The 20,712-nt window shown below is 32.8% G+C and overlaps 1 protein-coding gene across 1 annotated transcript; it reads left to right on the forward strand.

Annotated features, from left to right (window-relative positions):
- Positions 1-13,379: 13,379 nt before the first annotated feature.
- LOC129233082 (uncharacterized) lies at positions 13,380-20,053 on the forward strand. The gene is made up of 3 exons (XM_054867146.1): positions 13,380-13,563; positions 16,412-16,535; positions 19,391-20,053. The coding sequence occupies exons 1-3, from the start codon at positions 13,380-13,382 to the stop codon at positions 19,872-19,874; spliced, it is 792 nt and encodes a 263-aa protein (XP_054723121.1). The 3' UTR covers positions 19,875-20,053.
- The last annotated feature ends 659 nt before the right edge of the window (positions 20,054-20,712 follow it).

Genomic DNA, 20,712 nt, shown 5'->3' on the forward strand with positions numbered 1-20,712 from the left:
ACAGAAATAATCGCATTTTAAAAAACGCTGATTTGGAAAAACCTCTACGTCAGGCTCCACTTTAGGTATTTTTACAGGTCACCAAAAATTTTTTTGGAGGAAAAGAAAAAATGTGTCTTCTAAAATCTTTAAAGGAAGTCACCATAAAAAATTGAGCAAAATCAAAAATGGTGAATATCCGAACATTCCATTTCTGCTCGGTTCTTATAAAAACTGGCTCTTAACTTTCTATTAAATTATTTTACTCCTCACTATTAAACTGGACAATGAGTAGTATGAATGCACAAATAAAACAAAATTTGCCATTTACCCATTAGTGTTTTATCTGCATCCGATAAACTCTATCGATCACATAATTCTTAAAGCAATTACACCGTTTCTTGTGTTTTATTTATTCACAAGATGGACTTTTCAGAATTGGTTAATAGTTTATTTATGACAGTGATGATACATTTTTCTCATTTTTATTTTTTAAATTCAATATTTTAAAATTTTCTCAAATTCTGTATTTTGAAATTCAAAGTTTTAAGAATGAATGATTTTTTTTTTTTTTTTTTGCAAACTTTAATGTTCACTGCTATTGTTTTTTTGTTTTTATATTATTATTTTCTGTTACGGAAAATTATATCTATTATTCGTAAAAGTCTCATGTAGCAAGTTTATTATTACTTATTTAAAAAAAAAAACAATCCGCCAATCAATCTTAGAAAGTTAGCCAATTGTAAATTTCGGTAAAGTTGCCGAATATGGCCGATTTCCGATCGTTGTCAATGAATCGGTTCATTTCCAATAATTACGCTAATTTTATTTCAACAAACTATCATTTCGTGTGTTCTGCCGAGGGGAGGCAAAACGCAATTTCTGCGATTTTTCTTTTTTTTTTTTGATGCATTTTTTGCCGTCTGTTTTATTTCAGCTTTATTGTATAAGCTCGCTTATTTGGTTTCCGCTAAAAATGAAACCCGAAAAAAAAATTAAAACTCCACATTTCCCTATTATTAGTAAGGAATTGAAAACGCATTTCTCTTTAATTATTTCAGAAACACATTTCTGCAGATACTGCGGTTTTCCTTCCCATGGCAGCATTATAGTTAAAAAAATAAGAATAGCTTGACTACTTCTTTGGTTTTCTGAAGAAACAAATTCATTAGTCTATTGACAGTCGGAAGAATAGGAATGTTTGTTCTTGAGATTGCATTGAACTCTTACCGAATTTTTTCGCGCAGTGATTCGAAATGGATTTTTAGGTTGAATAGTAGTGCGCCAATTGTAGTCAATTCCATCAAGTTCATAGGAATAAAACTGTAAAGGAAAACAGACAGTGGAATATTAGTCCAATGAACCAGTTAGCCATAGTATACAATAAATCCCGCTACAACGCGCTGCAAAAGATTGCAAATTTTATCTGCTGTAACAAGTATAATCGAATTTGAGCAATGTATCAAAAATTAAATGGGAACAAAAAGTTCCATTCGTTGAAACGCATATTTTGTTGCACTGGTATTCGTTGTAACGGCATTTCTCTGTATAGTAAAACATCTAACAACTAAAATGATTGGGACCGGAATACCTTCGGTAAATCGAAATTTCCTGATAAAAGAGGGAGATTCAAAATGGTTAAGTGACCGCTGAAGTTTGTACTCTGCATTTAGACGGGTAGGTGAATGTGGTGCAAAGTGAAATAGTTGAGATCACTGAGCTTTTTCAAAATGAACAAACTGGAAATTTGGTTTGAAAATTACAGTTCATAAAGAAGTAACATTGTATCTATACGTATAATAACATGTTGGTTTGTGTGTGTGGCGCGCTTCCCGGGAAAACGGTAAGGCCTAGAAAGATGAAATTCGGTATACAGGTGCAATTTTTGCCGACGATGTGCACCTTGGGATCCGATTTTTGATATTTTAATGAGAACAAGTTATTTAACTTTTTATGTGAGTTTTAGCACGTTTTTGTACTTTTACCTCACAGACCCCGAACCAATCGCACCAGACAATTATTTTTTTTTTTTTTTACAGAAGTGTAGGAAATTTAATTTCAAATATGATGATCAAAAAAATTTCAAAGATAGAGCAATTTTTGCATTTCTTATGACTTTTTGAAAAAACCTTGATTTTGCATTTTTTCCTAGGTTTACTTTAGAAAAAAAGTCATCCCGCAAATAATATAAAAGCCCCTTCTATTAAAATTTTACTATGTAATGGTCAAAATAATCCGTCCTCTTCAGAAAAAAGAAGTTTTCAAAAATATGCAATAGTTCTTTTTTCATTTCTTTTTTTTTTTTTTTTTTTTTAATACAAAACGAAGACATGAGCTCTCGCTTCACCGAAATTCTGCAGTCTGCTGATAGCCCCGACGTAACGCGCCCACGTGATCTAACTGAAGTAACGTGCTTTTTTTTCCATCTTCTAGGGATTTCATTGCCCCCCCCCCCCCACTGGACATTTTGCTATGCATTCGATTTAATTCAAAAAAGCAGGGGGGATTTTTTAAGATCTTTTGTAAGCGCTACTTTTGCACATCAGGGTCGTAGCTCGATGGATAGTAAGAGATAGACAGGCCCGTCATTCAAGGAAATTCAACGAGGGGGGGGGGGGTGTTAATCGGCGTCGTTCCTCCATTTTGAAAAAATAATGCTTTCACATAAAAATGGAAAGGCTTTTTGTTATTTTCCGACAAAATTTGCATTGAGAGTGCACCCTTTGAACCCGCCTCCTCCTTTGAGAAAATTCAACCGATGGTACAGAAGATAGATATAGAAAATATTTTATTTAAATTAATGTTGAAATCGATAGATATAGATTGATTAATACCGTCGCTAAATTTTTTTAAACAGCCGCCGAAGGCGGTAGTCTTGGAGTAAAATGGTGAATTACAAGTAAGCCAAACAGCCGCCGTAGTTGACTACTTGCACAGAAAGGCGAACCAACTGGTCGCCGCAGGCGGCGAGTTTTATAATAAAACTTGTACTGAAACAGTATTATCTCAATTCTCGCCTTCAATTTGCGCCTTCAAAAAAAAAAAAAAAAAAAAAAAAAAAAATGGAAAATGTTCAGGTTAAAAATTTATTGGGCAAAGTGAAAAATGAAATATGTTTCTAATGAAATATTTTCTGTACGATTATAAAAAATATTTTTGGTCAAATGAATCAGTAGCTTAAAGTTTAAATGAATAAATGAAAAGTTAAATTGTCATGTAATAAATTAATTAATACACGAAGAAAAAAAAATAAGTGAGTAGAAGAACGAATGAAAATGAACATTAAAATAAGTGAATGGATGAATAAATGAGTAAATTACTTAGTAAAGGAATAAAAATAAATTAATAAAAGAATGCGTAAGTGATTTAGTAAATGATTGCGTGAGTGAACAAAATAAATTATTTCACTTTGGCCTGTATGAACTTGTCTAATTGTACAACATATTTTAAATACAAATAAGCTTAATATTAACTAAATAAACTTCACCAAACATTAAGTAGTCTTAATTTTTATCTAAAGTGCTAACAAGAAATTTATCATTTTATAATAATAAAAGTAATTCTTCACTTACGGGGGGGGGGGGCAAATGTTGCAAAAAGAGTATCAATTATTGAAAATTGCCTGTATTATCATAATCTTTAATCTTCAGCGGTATTTTTTTCCTGACTGGAATGGACTACATGTGCAACTGCATTGTTAAATTATTACTAGATAGACGGCACTATAAATGCAGAATGAATGTTTCAACATTTCAAACTTTGCTTCGCTAGAATTTCACGAGAATTGCAATGTTTCAAATTCAGATAATTAACTTTGTTCTGGAACAGCGTTTCTTAAATTGTGTTCCGTGGGACGAAAGGATTCCATGGAGAAAAATCAAGGGTTCCACCAATCTCTTATTCTCTGTTTTCATTACTATCTTTCCAGATAGTTAAAAGAATCAAATGAAATAATGAGGCTTGAAAATCTAAACTAAAATTTTAAACTTTAAAATTTTTTTTTCGAAGCTGTTTTACAAATTTTCTTTGTTAACTTTCGAAATTACCTTTTTAAATTTTTAAATTTTTTAAAAGTTATTTCCTGTATAAATTGTAAAAAAAAAAGAAAAAGAAAACATTTCAAGAACGTTGTTTCAAAATTATCATACTCATTAAAAACAGGAGTTCCATGAAAAAGTGGTCAAAAGTAGAAACCTTTTAAGGATTCCAATTGGCAAAAAAATTAAGAAACGCTGTTCTGGACAAATTAAAAGATCAAATTTTGTGTATTGTGTGGTGGTCAATAGAAACGCCAATTTTTTTTTAACCAAATAAGTTGACAGCATGTAACTGCAATAACCACATTACCACAATATACACAATCACTTCAAAAGCTGAACACCATTTACGGCAACATTCAACAAACTGTGGCCCGCAGGTCGCGTGCGACCCTTTGATTCGTATACATGTAATTTGGCATCATTGAAAAGATCTTACAAAAAAAAAAATGTGCTTTGAATTCATAACACACAAAGGTGTCATTTGCATGAAAGTTAAATCTTCTAAATGAATTTAAAAAATGGATGAAAGTAAAACTACTTCCATGATTTCTGGGAAAAATAGAAACACATCAATTTCGCATCAAAAATTGCTGAGAAGAGGAAACTCATAACTAAATGTGTTTAGGAGAAAGGGTGGTGCGGATGTAAAAGACTTAGCGACCATCAGTTTATTCGTTTGACGATTAGCAATAGAGTGCTGCTATATATTGGCCTCATGTCATTAATGCGGATACAAAATAACTACACCCCAAAGATGTGAAATCCACCTGACTGCTTCAGTAACGGCTAAACTAAATATAAAAATTGAAGCAATTTCGATATATGCATTACATATTGCAAAAATAAGTTATTTACTCAATTTTTCGCAACTTTTCCGAAAAGTTTGCACGAAAACTGAAATTTGCAATCGCCTGAAGTGGAATTCCACCTAGTCGGTTTATCACCTGAAAGTGACGGATCGATTTTTTTTTTTTTTTGCTCTGTTGTAGAAAATAACATTTATTTATTGTTAAACAACTCATGCCGTGTAGTTTCTTCTGCTCTCGGCGTACGTTAGTAATTTTAATGGGGTGGTTTCCTTCCGTTGGAAGTACTACTTTTAGTCATTGAAATGGATAGAATGAGCAAAAAAAGAAAAACCGTGGACCTAGAAAACACTTTTATTTTCCCAACAGTTTTTTTTAATTAATTTTTTTAAATGTCCAATTTTTTAAACAAGGCGTGATATTGATGACGTCACAAATGATGCACTTTGTCGCATCTTTCTACTACATTTCCACGTTATGATAATCAAGCAGCGAATTAAAATTGCGCTCTACGCTTGCTACGAACTATATCTTTGCCAATACACGTGAGTAAAGATGCGAATTAAATATTTTGCACTGTGAATGGCAACACTAAATGGCATTTTATCATTTTTGATGTCATCGGCAGAAGCCGTAAACAATGAAAGCGCTCCGATTTAAGTTTTTTTTTTTTTTTTTTAACATTAAACTTAAACAACTTTATCGAAAAATGGTCAGATCCTATGTTTTTAAGCATGCGTTTTCAGAAAAAAATACTTTAAAAATTTTGGAAACAACCCCATTATAAAAAGAAAGCCGCAGATTTATAGGTACAAATTAGTCGGTTACCGATTACTTCAAATTAGTCGGCGCATCTCTAATTATTAAGTGTTTTTTTTTTACCAAATTCTCTCTCTTTGTACCAAAGTTGATACATTAATTGCGATTGCTTATTGTTCTCACTTGACTGTTTTGATGTCCTTTGATTTTATTTCTCACCGCCACCCTGCGCACCATCACCGTCGACCGGCTCCTCACGATGCTGCTCCTAGAGCGAAAGCCGTCTCCTGGTTGCATACATGTCCTACACACACGCGCATACGTACACACACGCATACACACACGCATACATACAGACACCTACACATACACACACGCATACATACAGACACCTACACATACGCACACACATACACACAACTACCCACACATTCATGCCAGCACACAGACACAAACACGCAAAACATACACACATACACACAACTACCCGCACATTCATGTCTGCACACAGACACACACATATGCCTTCATACACATACCCCTCCCCCCCCCCAACCCAGCCGTAGGTGGGGTTTGGTCTTTGGGGGACCAGGCCCGTCCCTATATCGGTCCCAAGCCCGGGTAAATGGAGAGGGTTTTGCGATGGTGTAGCATCCACGCATGTAAAACGACCACTCTTTACTTACGCTTGAGCAGATTTGTATCTGCCCAGTGGCTATCGAGTGGAACAGTGAGTAGGCAATGGACACCACCGGAGTCAGGTCCGTACCTGGGTCCACGGTGTCTAGAGTCGTAAGTGGTTTAGTTCTTGTTCCCTTATGGGTAAGGTGGCCCCGGCCGAAAGGTCCGTTCTCTGGAAGCCCCAGATGGCATAGCAGAGCGGGGTTCCCTATTGTGTACCCCTCCCCCCCCCCCACACACACATTCATACACACAACTACCCACACACATGCCAGCACACAGACACACACACATGCCTACACACATACTCTACACACAAACACACATACCCCCCAAACGCAAACACACATCACTACGTTCACGCACTCGTGATTAGCGAAAAAACATAATTTGAGTATAAGCTGTCAAAGTTCGAATTTTTTTTATTTTTTATTTTTATTTTTTATTTATTTATTTATTTATTTATTTATTTATTTATTTATTTTTTTTTTTTTTTGACGGTTGGCCTGGGTTTTTTTTTTTTATATTGGATTAAATTCTTACCTAAGTTTTTCCAGTAGTGATTCCAAATTTAGGAGAATGTCAAAGAGCATTGCTCCAATGGTAATAAATTCCATGAAATGCATCGTTGTCGAACTGCAAAGAAAAAGAGAGTTGACTATTTCAATATAACTAGTAAATATGATGTGGTAAAATTGATTATTGTAATCATAAAGAGTAAATTTGTTCAATAAATATCACACAAACACTGCGTGCGTCAACTGAGACATAATATGCAAAGTAGGGTGGGCCGAAAAAAACTCATCTTTTTTATTTCGAAGTTTAAATAGCGCGGAAAAGTTGCGAAACATAAAAACAAATGTAGAGGAAAAAGAGTTATGGAAATCGATTGACATCTTCCGCTCGCGCATGGGCCCTAAAGTTTGACAAAGTATGAAAAAAGCACTCGCCTGGCTAGGGCGCTCCCCTCCCCACCATTCCCGCTTTCCTAGGACCAGGTCAGCTGTCTCTTTTTTGTTTTTTATTCTGAATTTCTCAGTAGCGATCACAGTGTGCATTATTATATAGTTAAATCTAGCTGTTTTTGTTCTTCTAGGTTTCTCTCTGAACTCTTTTAGGTTTCTGTCATGATATATTAAGCAGTTTATCTCTTTCATCCAATCAGTTGCCATTCCACCATATGTTGCAGCTCTTGAATGGCGAGACAACGTGGCATAGTACCTCTAAAGGGTCGATTTGTGAAAAGTTAGTTGACTACTGAAATCTTAGTTTATTTAACTTTCAGTTTCCCGGTCCCAGAAACTGACCGAAACGTGCTCAGCAAAGATCATCAACATTTCTTTGATATTTCAAAGGCAACTAAATCAGGAAACTATAAAAAAGATTTGGCAGTACAAAATCCTGGACGTTTATCACATTTGAGGTGATTGACAAAGGCAAATAAAATTCTTAAATTGTGTATATAAGTGCTTCGCACTTGAACTTCAAGAATTAGTTTTGTTTATATTGAAATAATACATCCCAGCTAGAAAATGTTTGCACATTTTGTGCAAAAAAGGGCTTACTGTGCACACTTTGTGCAAAAAAAGTGCGCAATACTTGAACACTTGGAAAAGTTCTCACTTTTTGTGCACACTTTGTGCAAAAAGTGTAAATAATTTTTGAACACTTTAAAAAGTGTCTACTTTTTGTGCACTTTTTTAGCACAATTTGTACATACCGAAAAGTGCACACTCTATTTTCTCAAAATATGTGCACACTTAGTGCACAAAATAATGGCTGGTTCACGCGTTAGACAAAAGTTGTGCACATTTTATGCACAAAAATGTCTGCTATTTTTCAAAATTTGCAATTGCATAAACTTCCTAAAAAGAGTCCTATAATAGCATATAATGTATGGTGAGAGTTACTTGAAAGGTTTCCCATAGTGGAGCTGGATTTTGACAGTCAGTGGTGGTATGCTCTGAAAACTAGAGGATAGGAGGTTTGTGTAAACTATATGTTAGATACATTTTTAATGAGAAATAAATACATAAAGGAAAATAATAACAATTGCAAAAAAGAAAAAATTTAGATTCATAAAGCCAACGCAGTTGTAAATTGGTACTTTTTTAAAAATCCATTACTAAAGATTTTTTTTATTTTGATATTTGATCTTATTTTATAAACTTAAACTTTATTTAAAAAATTCATGATGCAACGTAAAACCAATTTTCATGCACACACAAACCCATATCACATCCAATCTAAAAAAAGGTGACATAGTAGTATGATACTGTTCGCTCCTCTAATTCAAATACCAGATTCTGTCTCACTGCGTTGGCATGAGGAGGAAACCCACTGCAGCAAGGGCCGTGCAGGTAGGCCGTCACACACGGCTGCTAAAATATTACAAGAGAATAAAATATATTCCAGTGTGGTGAGGAGATAAAATCCCTTTGAAAAAGTTTTTTTTTTAATTTTCAAAATTTATAAAGTATAATCCGCTCACAAACCCAGAAGAAAATTAAATAATTCCACTCGCTGTTGAAGATTGTATTCTAATACCTATCCTTTCTGAACATTTAATTCAGAGGTTCGAGTGGGGATTTAAAAAAAAATTAGAGACACAATTGGGATAAAAATATAGGACAATTTTTAGAACAAAAAAATATCAAGTTTTGATGATTTAAGTGTAGTTGATAAGCTTGATATTTCATAGCGAATAATTAACCATCTCATATTCTATCACAAAAACTACAACAGAATGCGTTCAATATTCTCTTCTTTTACACAGTAACAGATTAGAAAAAATATTTCACCGAATAAATTAAATCTCGGTTAATCTAAGTTAGTAATTTAAAGGAATAACTTCCAATAAATTTTCCTTACAAAAAGTAGGTATGCAAAAAAAAACAAAAAAAAAAACATCTTGTTACAGAAACAGAAAATCTTTCTACGTACAGTTTTTGCCTTTTCATGAGGAACAAAAATTGTTTTAAAACTAAATTGATCACACTTATATTTATACATATACAGGGACGGTCAAAAATATGCACAATTAGGAGAAGTGCCTATTCAGATATTAGATTTTATTGCAGATTTTCAAGCCATTAAAAATCAACTTAAAATTGTGTCTTACTTTTATCTTAAAAATGAAGAGGTAAATTTATGATTAACTTTATAAGACAGTCAAATATTTTTAAATCCTTTTTAAAAAACACAATAAAACACTTATTTGAGCGGTTTTGAGGCGTAAATACTATATGAAAGTAACCTAACTCCCTTCCCTGTTTATAGATTTTGTATTTATTTTCAGGGGAACGGGGGAGAATATCTTATTTTCCCTTCCTCCAGCTTTTTTTCTGTTACACCTGCAATGGAAGCTACTTTCTTTTTTCTTTTTATTATTTTATTTTGTATGTCTTTTTTCAAGAACAGAAATGACTGAGAAAGTTATAAAGTATAGATAAAACAAACAGCTTTATTTTAAGCAGATATTTTAGGCTTTTCTTTCATTTTTGAAGAAAATTAATAAGGGATTTTTAATTTCATTTTATGATAAAATATAAGCATATCACAAAGGAAAGTTTTATTCTCAGGATGAACTTCCTTTTGTATTTATTATGACAATTTTTTAAATTATAGGATTTTGAGGAATTGTGTAAGAGAAAAGATCAATAAAAAGATTAAAAATAAAAGATAGCTAGATTTGACAATTGAGTGGGATATTATTCAAGTTAAGAGTAAATGGCACATAAAACAGGGCTACTGCTCAGCATAATTTATTAATGTAATTATATATTTTGCTTCATTTTCTGAAACTTCCACAGAAATACATTTATAAATAATATCTTTAGGTCTAACCAAAAGAAAATTCTCACTGAGTTCATCATCTGCAATTAAATATATGTCCTGGCACAAGTTTCCAAGAACATCATCTTTTTTTTTAAACATTTTTGTTTCAAGTTTACGTACTATAAACACAACTTCATTTTCTAGTGCAATTATGTCTTCTACTTCTGCACAGGAATAATTACTTAGCGCAACAAGATAATCAGCCTGCCGAAATGGCTGGCAGTATGTTTTCGTGCTATACAAAGTTTTTAAAAAAAGTGCTCTGTTGAAACTTTGTACAAATGCTGAATGTGTATACCCAATTTCTTTGAGTAAATTTTCTTTTTCTCTTGCTAACTTCACACTTTTTCCTTTACCAAACAAAATACACCCATCTAAATTAAGTACATTTTTTGTTAAAGTGTGGCCTCGTTGCATATTTTCTACAAAGTTCTTAACATTACAATTTCGCATGCCTTTTCCTTCCGCAATAACCATTTGCAATATTGTTTTGTTTAAATATGAGGAAACAATTTGTAAAGAAATAGCTTTTGTTCCATGAAATGTCTTTTTCAACTTTCCTAGAGAATCTTCGAAGGCAAAACAGGAATGTGCCCAAAGAGGTCCCCATGATTTCACTGCATTGGGTAAATGTAATAGTAAATGAATATTATAGGTTTGCTCCGTGATTCCATATATTTCTGGAACCCCAGCAACAAACTTCTGGAATGCTATTTCAGCCCGTACAATGTCTTCTTTGCTAATATTTGACCCAAGTAAAAGTTTTACGCCATAGACAAGGAGCAACCAATGTTTGTAGACACTATTTTCCATAAGGTTCATTAATAAAATTGGCGATGTTAAGAGAAACACCCTCCACTCTGACGCTTTCCAAAATTTAACGTCACGAGTAGTCCGCAGTTTCCTCGTCATCTCAGATGGCTGTTTCATTTTTTTAATACGACAGTTAAGTTCCGTAATTTTTACTTTACTGAGCGAGTAAACACAGTTGGATGTTCCAATCATAAGGTTCGCTATGTGCCGGGTTACACCCAATAGAACCGAATGCATATACTCTGGCACAAAGCCGTCAATGATGTTGAAATATGGATACATGCGTAAGAGCTCAGATGGTCCTTTAACCCCATTAACACTTTTCTGTTTCCTTAAAGAGAGCTCTGCATACTCCACAGTACTTTTTAGGGTCCTCACAGCTACATTTTCTTGAAACTCGTAAATATGACAGAACCCTCTGCCTTTCTCAACATGTGTTCCTTTCTGCTCACAAAACCCACAGCCAAACTTGCCGTTGAACTGTACGAAGTTTTGAATCAAAGCTCTGGCAGGAGCATCACATGCAGATAGTATTGGCAATACTTTAGTGTTGATGGCAGTTCCCAATTTATTAACCCAATTTATACCTTTGCTAGAGAGTTCCACCATTTCTTCCACAAACGGTTTTAAAAAACAATCAGTCATGACAGGCTTGTCTCTGCCAAACCATATCCCACAAACAATAATATTTTCCCTTCGTTTTGCTGGAGGCAATTCATTTATAACACATTGTATGGGCCATATGTTGTATTGTGCCTTCTTATGCATGGGAATGCCATCTACATTGAACTGTATTGATATATTGCTTGGGTCCTTTAAATCTGGTACTGACGAATATTGATCACCATCCAAGATATCTCTATATCTTTCACCTTCCCCCAAACCACAATTAAAATCATGTTTATATTGAAGAATCTCAGACATTAAACTACTGTGAGTTAGTTTAAACTTTATTTGATCCAGCATGGGCATGTAAAGGAAAAATTGTCCCGCTTTAATATTTGAATTCAGGTCAAAGGGTTCTTTGCAGGAAGCACATTCTTTGGGCTTTTCTGCATCAGTAGTTTTACAAACATATGCCTTGCACGTTGAGCAATATGCATGGATTTCACAAGTTTTGTCGAATGTAGAAATGATTTTGTTTGAAAAAATGTGAATTGAAGGCGGTATGCTACATGGCGGTAAGAGAAGCTGTAGGAGTTGAAGAAATGCTTCAATACACGTTTTAGATAAATTAAATCGTACAATAAATGATAAAATCAAAATAAATGCTTCAATATTCGAAACTTTAGCAAAAGGAAACAGAGGTTCATCAGGGTTATCCAGATGAATGCCTGGTTTATCATCTCTTGGTTCATCTTTCTCAAATTCATCGTCAGATGATGAACTAGAGCTGTAACTGGTATATATATCATCTTCAAAATTTGTGTCAGGATCTTGTTCAGGATCTCTGTCAGGATCTTCTTCAGGATCTGTGTCAGGATAAACAACTTGATTGGTGCAGTCACTAAACGGTAGTGATTCGCTGCCATTTATGACAGCTTCTCTTTCCTTCCGTCTGCGAAACAACGTTCGCTGTGGGATCGGTTCATCCGTACACAAATATCTATTGTACCTAACTTTTTTTCTGGGCACATCAGCCTTAGACATGATTTTAGTCCTTAAACTAAGTATCGAAATATGATTAAAAACAAGCAAGCGTAAAAGGTTTGTCAAAAAAACAATAATTTAGCAATTCAGAATAAATTACTTTATTTAGCAGGGGAAATGATAAAATCTAAACGATAACGATGAAGACAATGTAGTCAAACTTGGTGACTGCATTTAGGTTGCGTTCGACGAACCTCACCGGGCGACCGGTAAGTAACCAGTTACTAACCGCGGCGTTCTATGATCAACCGGTTACCTCAGCGGTTACCATTCTAAGCAGTTGATTGGTTGATTGGAGCATGTGATCACTAGTTTTCACGTGATTAACTAACCGGTCGCTCTCGGTCGTGCTCGTCGAACGCAACCTTAGAGAAATTTTTACAGTAAATTGGTGTAAAATTAATGTTTAAAGAATAAAAATTAAAGAGTGTCCAAGCAGTGCATAAAATGTAATTCAGTCGGCAAAATACTCATTTTCAGGCAATAACAGTTTTGTTGAAAAAAATGTCTTTTGTGTAAAAGGATTAATTAATATTTTAGCAAAAAAATTAAAGAACCAAAAGATCGTCGAACCAGTTCTTAAAAGCATATTTTCACCAGCAAAATATTAATTTTCAGGCAATAACTGTTTTTTTGAAACTACATACCACATTAAAAATAATAATAACGATAGTTGCAACACCTATTTCCTTGAAAATTAACTACAACCACGCTCACGGTCACGCTACACGTTGTGTATGTGTTGTGGATAGCAGCCTCAGCCGTTTTGCTATTACGATCTCGCACGTTTCTTTAAGATTTAATATTCGTAGAAATGAATTTCAACAAGCTACAGATCCTTGTGAAGTTTATAGAAGACAAAAAATATGACGTACTAAGATTGAAAAAGTCCGTACAAATGGAGGAGGGTACAGATATTTCTGCCTGGGATCAGAACACAATCGTAGATGTTCTATGGAATGGTGTTACATACGCTGGAAATATCATCCAATTTGGAGGTAAGAGCTTTTTTTCTGTTTTATTTTAAAGATCGATTCAAAATCTATTATATAATAAATTTTAAAGAAAATCAACACCTTGAGAAAGGTGTTGATTTTGTTCATCCTGTTGTTAATTTAAATTGTGAAATTTAGGATTGAATCCAGAGTAAATGCATTTGGCCAATAGTAGTCTGAAATGCTGCTGTGCTATTTTTAAAGGTTTTTGAAAAATCCCTATACCTACTCTTGTATGTAAATGTGTAACATATAATCTAAAATGTAGCAACTCATTGCTTAGTGTAAAATAAATTTAATAACTTCAGATTATTCTGCAGTTAGTTACCGGCCTAAAGCCAGGGATATGGCAAATCTATGCAAGTTTGTCAGTTCTTTCAGCTTCAATGAAAATACACCTGCCTCCATCTATAGATCAGGGGTCTCTAAACTTTTTTGCCAGCTGGCCATATTTTAAAATTTCTCGAGATTCGCGGGCCAATACCCCCTTCTCCCCAGATAGAGGTACCTTATGATATACGTTGTTGTTCAGGATTGTTTTTTTAAATATACCTATATTGACTAAATATTTAATTAAGCTTTGTGGCATTTCTGGATTTTAAAAGCAGGTTTCAAATTTTTAATCAAATTTATAGTTTTCATCCATTGGATGTCAGGATTTTTTTCTAGCATCAGAACTAATATCGATAAATGACTGGGTTAAAAAAGTAAAATAATCAAAGTTACTAAAGATTGGTTCAAAATTGATTTATTTCAGTAGCTATCAATTACATAACATTAAAAATTTTCTCCTTTATCATCAGCAGTTATTGTTTGTGGAAAAATTCTATTCATTACCTGTTCAAAACATTTTATGTTACAATTTTACCTTATTACCCCGCATTAGCTGGCATGCCGGGAAGAAAAAACGAGGTTGACCAGCATGCCGGAAAATTCGAATTTTCCTGCATGCCAGATAATTTCAAGGTTCATTTTTGCATCAAAAGAAGAGTAAATTTTTTCTCCAAGTTTCAACCACAAACCTAACCACTGTATGGAAAAATCATAATAAATTACTAAAATGACCTCTTTTTCAACAGCAAACAATAACTTTAAGTTTTTCGGGATGAAAAAATTGTGGTGGTTTAATAGTGCATTATCTTGCTATCATTTTAAAATGTTTTCAAAAAGTTAAACCATTTATTAATACTAATAAAATGATTTATACTGTCATGTCAAACATGAAAGTGGTATCAGTAAATGAAATAAGGAATCACTTTTCCAAGTTTTAAGCTTAAAACTAGCTTTAATGAATTTCATTTAGGTGCCACTATTTTATCTTAATATTTCTCGTTGAAATGATCAGAAAGCCAAGTATTTAGCTAATATATGTTGCATGGAATTACCTGATGATAGCCTTCTGTGTTTATCTCCCCAGCATATTATTTTTAATCTTGAATATGATACTTTTTTCCATTATTATTTTTATTCTAACCTTGGTTTTAACGACACCATTAGCCGGCATGCCGCAAAATTCAAGGGTCAACAACTGCTTTTCCATAACCCTTGCCTGGTCCTTTCCGACGGCATGCGGGGTAATACGGTAAATCTCTTATTGACTTATGAATGTTCCTTAATATCTTTCCCCACCAATTCCAAAACACACATGTCTAGCTTTCCTCCCCCCTCCCTTTTTTTAAGTTGGGAAGTTTACTATGCTTAACACTTCAAATACCGGAAGTCATAGGTTTGTGTGTGTGATTCCTACAGGTGTTCTGGGAGTTATTTTCTCGTTCTGGGCTGTAAATATTTCTTCAATTATATGTAAATTAATTACAAAATCCAACCTCTCTGAAGGCAGCAACATCCTATTTTTTCATGGTGTTTACTCACTATAAGACACGTCAACAAGCAATGCTTGTTGTCGTGAAACAAATCATAAAAAGTTACAAAAAATTTTTAAATGTTAGATTAAGACAGAATACAGGAACTGCACTACTTTGGTTCTGAAAATTTCAATGACTGATTTCTTATTTAATCCTTATACTGTCATCCCCGTTTAAATGAATACTGTCGGTTCCAAGAAACATTAAGCGTTATAGCGAGGATTTTTAACTTTGTATGCATGGCATGGGAAGTTTTCGGTTCTTGGAGGTTTTATTTGTATAAGCGGGGTGTATTTGTTTATCCGTTACCGGATTAAGCGGGGCGGACAGCATAGTAAGATAAAAATATAAAGTATCTGCGCACACAATTAAACCTATCTGCAAATATTAAAAAAAATATATAGTGGTTAGGTAAAATTTTCAGTAACGCAATGCTTAATGGGCTTTCAATCACGTATCTATGAAAGCAAGAGATTCATTTCATTAATTTATCTAGAGATTTTCAAGAAAACCATTGTTTAATTTTGACATAATTTTAAAATTTTGAGCGAAGTTCATATGTGCAACAAATGTATCCGCACAGCGGCAAAAGTATCCGCGCACGGCGTGCGCGTCTACATTATCTAGCTATGGCGGACAGTATAGCCAATTAGAAAATCAAAAGATATACACAAGAAATTCTCAGAGTAAAACATACCTAGTAATTATAACTTGGCTCATTTAGGCATTTAGAATCTGGCCAGCAGCCGCAGGCCAGATTTTAGATACTCGCGGGCTAAAAAATACTAAACTTCAGCTTTCAGGTAGAATAACAGCTGCCAGTGTATTTTTGGTATAAAAGTTAATTTATGGGACCAAATAAACTAATTTTAGGAAGAAAAAAAACCTAGAAACTAAATTTACCTTCTTCTTACATAATTTTTTTTATATACACTGAACAAAATCACTAATGGGTTATTGATATTCTTGTATGGAATTTTTTCCAGAAAATAAAAAAGAAATGGATGTGTTGATTGATCAACTTGCAGATGGTCGAATAACTCTGAAAGACATCCCAATGATACAAAAACCATCTAGCCAAGCTGCAGATGCAGACACTTCCACAGTCAAGTATGATTTTTTATAATTTTAACAAACATTTTGCTGTGCTTTTGGGATTAAGCTAGAAAAATTAAATTTTTTTTTTTCACAATGTGTTGCTTTTAGTCAGGGTGTCAACAATTTAAATCAAATGATTTAAATCGCGATGAAATCAAACTTTTAACCCTAGGAATCTTTTTAAATTTTTGTATTCTCCTTTTTCTTAGCCGCTATATCCTTTCTTCCTTTTGTTGATTTTGTCCCTAGGGTTTTTCTCACTTGACCATCTTTTATTAATTCTTAGTCTCTCTCCTTACCCAATCTAAAAATTCAATTTTAGTTAATGAACTCTTTTAAGTAATTTACTTTTTTGAAAACTAATAAAACAACTATATTCAGTTTTTTTTAATGAAAAAAATTATAAATGTATTTTAAATCACTATGCTTGAAGATAGATGTGCATATAAATCATCAAATTAGTAAGGAAGTTATTTATACGAATTGGAAAAAGAAAACTAAAAATTAATATTGCTTTTATCATGAATTTAAACATAAAAATAAATCATATACATTTAAATCATAAAATTCAAAAGATTATTTAAAACAAATTCATCGAACAAAAAAAAAAAAAAAAAGGATGGTTGGAATTTCAAATTAAGGTTTTTGAAACACAAATATTTTTGTGGCAACTCAAATACATTTTCAAAAAACATAATTTGTAAGAAAATCTCAGAGTGTAAATGATTTAAATCAGTAAAAGGGTTTGAAATAAAAAAAATTGCGTGAAACAAGCAAAAGATCAGAATTCCCCCATCCCAATCCAGGGGGGGGGGCAAAATTTCCCTCCTGTAAATTGTAAATTCTTTAACTGAATAATGAATCCCAGGCAAGAGCTTGCTTTAATAGAAATAAAAAAGGATAGGGGAAAATGAACGCTAAGCCAGAAAACTTCTATTTGGCATTTTATTGCTATGAATATTGCAGGGATCAAAGTTATCCTATATTTCTTATAAATCCAATATTTTTTTTAATACAATAAAAACCGTCCTATATTTTCTGTAAATCCTATATTTAAAAAAAAAATTCAATATTAAGGGTTCATAAAAGTTTGAAAAATAGCTTGGTGTCTAAATTTTTTAAATACCATTGAATATGCTATTTTATTTTCATCAAGGCAATTTTTATTACGTTCCATCGTCCCAAAAAATTGTCGCCGGCATCTACAATTTTTAAATCTTGCAAATGTTTTGATCTTTTTGGTAGTTGGAAATTATTTTCACGCACGCTACTTTAGCTTAATACATTATATGTTTAATTTTATTAAATAATTTATTTATTTTAAGAGTTTCATGCCAACATTGGACCGAAATTTCCTTTCTATGTATGAGATAATAATTCTGTTTTTAATAATCTAATTCAAACATTAGTATCATTTTTATTTTGATGTGACAATGTACATGTAGATATAAAATTAGTCTTAAGTTGTTCGACTAAAATCAACGGAATAATTTTCAGAAGAAACTGAAATATAGGCTAGGACTTTTAGGCCTTTTTTTTTTTTTTTTTTTTTGAGAAAATGAAAAATTTTTGAAAAAATAATTATGTGCTGTACAAAATCTTTTTATCCTAAAATACCCTTTCCTGATGTGTTATTTTCTGCTTCCGGTGTAGTTGCATGTACCATCCAAAATGTACAGCGTGGTGTTTGAACTCTTTTCTTTTTTTATAAGCAACTCTCCGGCTTTGTATGTGATTCCTGTTGGGTCAAATGACCCCCTCATTTTTCAACCTGACTTGCATACTAATAGTTTTTTTTTATATTAGTAATCAGCACTGGTGCAATAGAATTTTTGTTCAGAAAAAAAAAATCAATAATTTAGAGGTTACCAATATTGGCGACCGACATGACACTTTCTAATCTAATCACCAAATAAAAAAGTGACTCTCCAGTGGCCACTTTTTTTTAAAAACCTTTTCTAATCTTGCATTTATCTACCTCAACCTTTTCACCTGAGTAAATCTGCTACATCTTTACATCTAAGTTTTGTTTTTTGCAGTAAAAACCTCCTCTTCCAGAAGTTCTTTATCGCGGAACGCTCATTTCTGTTGGTTATTATCCTTTCCTTTATACATCAGGGAAGAGAATATACAAACCCTCTTCTAAAGTGTTATGAAAACATGACATGGATCAAGAGTCTTGTTCCACACCATGTTTTATCTTTCTCCTTCTTGTCAACCCCACTCCTAAGTTTATACCCTCTCAAAAAAACTGACTGAGTAGACTAGAACGGGGGAAAATGAAAAAAACATTTCAAAAATAGTTCTTTCTCAGCTGTATTCTTTTTACTGATTTTTAAAAATTTAGCACCCCTAGTAATGTTTGAAATTGCATTTAGTTTCAAGTGACTGAAGGTTTTTATTATAACTGTCATTTCAGTTTACATTTGAAAAGAAAAATAACATTCCAAATAAAATTTAAATTAGATTTGTAGCACGGAGCAAAATATTTTTTTCTTATCCTAGTTAAGCACTTAAAGTAAGTAATTTAGTTGTTTTATTATGCACCAACATTTTTCTTACAATAGAGTGATAATAATTTCCCCACACTACATCTCTGCACACACATACTGGCAAAGCTCCTTTTTTTTTTTTTTGCCAATAACTATTGCACAAATTTTATGATTTTTCTCCCAAGACGACTGATGAGTCTGATCTTTTCTTTCCATGCGTTTAATATACACAGTCTCTGTATGCTTTGTTTTCCCTTCTTCCGTTCTCGAGCAACTAAAAAGGAAAATTCTTTTAACTCTTAAATTTATTTAGCATATGTTACTGAAGTAGTTTAAATTTCTACATGATTTAAAATTTATTATTCTTTGCTACAGGAAACAGAAAATGGACTTCCTTAAGGATTTGAAAGAAAAGGTCCGAGCAGTAGAAAACGCACCAAAGAAGTCGTGTACTTATTGTATCTCCTTAAAGAAGGAAATATGCACTCTGAAGGAAGAAAAAAAAAACCAGCAATCAGTATTATATGAAAAAATACAAAAAATCGAGTATTTAGAGAGCAAAGTTGCCAAGTTGAAACAAAAGAACCAAAATTTAAAACAGAAAAATCAATCATCTGATGTAGTTGATGTGGAACAAACTTCAATAGGGTCCTCATTAAAGGTGCCCACTGATAAATTGAACATGTGCCGCACAACAGGGTACACAAAATTTACTGGGGACCTACTTGAAGTTGTGTTTGGGAGAAAAGTCCTCTCCCACAGTGTTGTGAAGGGAATCAAGGGTCATTCAAAAAAAAACAAATGTACTGGACCCAGAAATGTTAAAAGACATACAGTTGTATGTGGGAACAAGATTTAACGTCGACCAAGCTATAGTTCGCGCTGCGATACGCAGAAAGTTGAACATTGTCAATGGACAAAAACAAGAGTGATTGGGTTTTTCTTTTTTTCAATTTTTTTGTTTAATTTGTATTAATGACTTGTAAAATAGTGCCACAATTTTCAATAAAATGTTTTTTTTTTTATTCTTTGCCATTTTTATGTTATTAATATTATAATTCTTAAGTTTATGCCTTTTTTTTTTTTTTTTTTTTTGCAGCATACTACTTTTTGCATACACTATGGAGATGCAAAAAAGGAGGGTTTGGGTTTCTGTACTTCCTTTTTACATTTTTTGTTGGTTTGTTTCGTTAATCTAAGACTTCTTGCATTGCAACTCAAAAAATATTACCAAAAATACTTTTTCATTATTTGACCTTTGATGTTATTAAATAATAAATTTCATGGATGCATTTTGAAAATCAGATCAATCTACTTTTTGCATAATGTTATGGGAATTGGATTTTTCTTATTTTTATGCTTACATTGTTTTTCTGACGAGAGCCAAATAAATAAAATGTCTTTATTGATTATGAGGAGTCACATTACCTTATCCATTTTTTTCTCATTTTTAATGAAATATGTACTTTTTTAAAACCTTTGTTTTTATTTAACGATAAATTTAATTTCAAATATTAAAAATTCTGCCACTTTTTAATAATTCAAGAAAATTAAAATTATCTAAAATCTTATAAGTTTTTGTTGTGTTTGCACTTATTTTAAAAATGTTTTTTGTCAAATGATCACACTGAGATTCATTGTCGTTTCTTCATAATTATGCAATTTAAGGGTATAAGTTGTTGCAGATCTTTGAAATC

This window comes from Uloborus diversus, unplaced genomic scaffold (assembly GCF_026930045.1).
Source record: "Uloborus diversus isolate 005 unplaced genomic scaffold, Udiv.v.3.1 scaffold_16, whole genome shotgun sequence".
NCBI classification, from domain to species: domain Eukaryota; kingdom Metazoa; phylum Arthropoda; class Arachnida; order Araneae; family Uloboridae; genus Uloborus; species Uloborus diversus.

Coding starts and splice junctions, on each gene's coding strand:
- LOC129233082 (XM_054867146.1), top strand. CDS start 13,380: ATGAATTTCAACAAGCTACAGATCCTTGTGAAGTTTATAGAAGACAAA. Junction 13,564..16,411: donor AAATATCATCCAATTTGGAG/GTAAGAGCTTTT, acceptor AATTTTTTCCAG/AAAATAAAAAAGAAATGGAT. Junction 16,536..19,390: donor GCAGACACTTCCACAGTCAA/GTATGATTTTTT, acceptor TCTTTGCTACAG/GAAACAGAAAATGGACTTCC.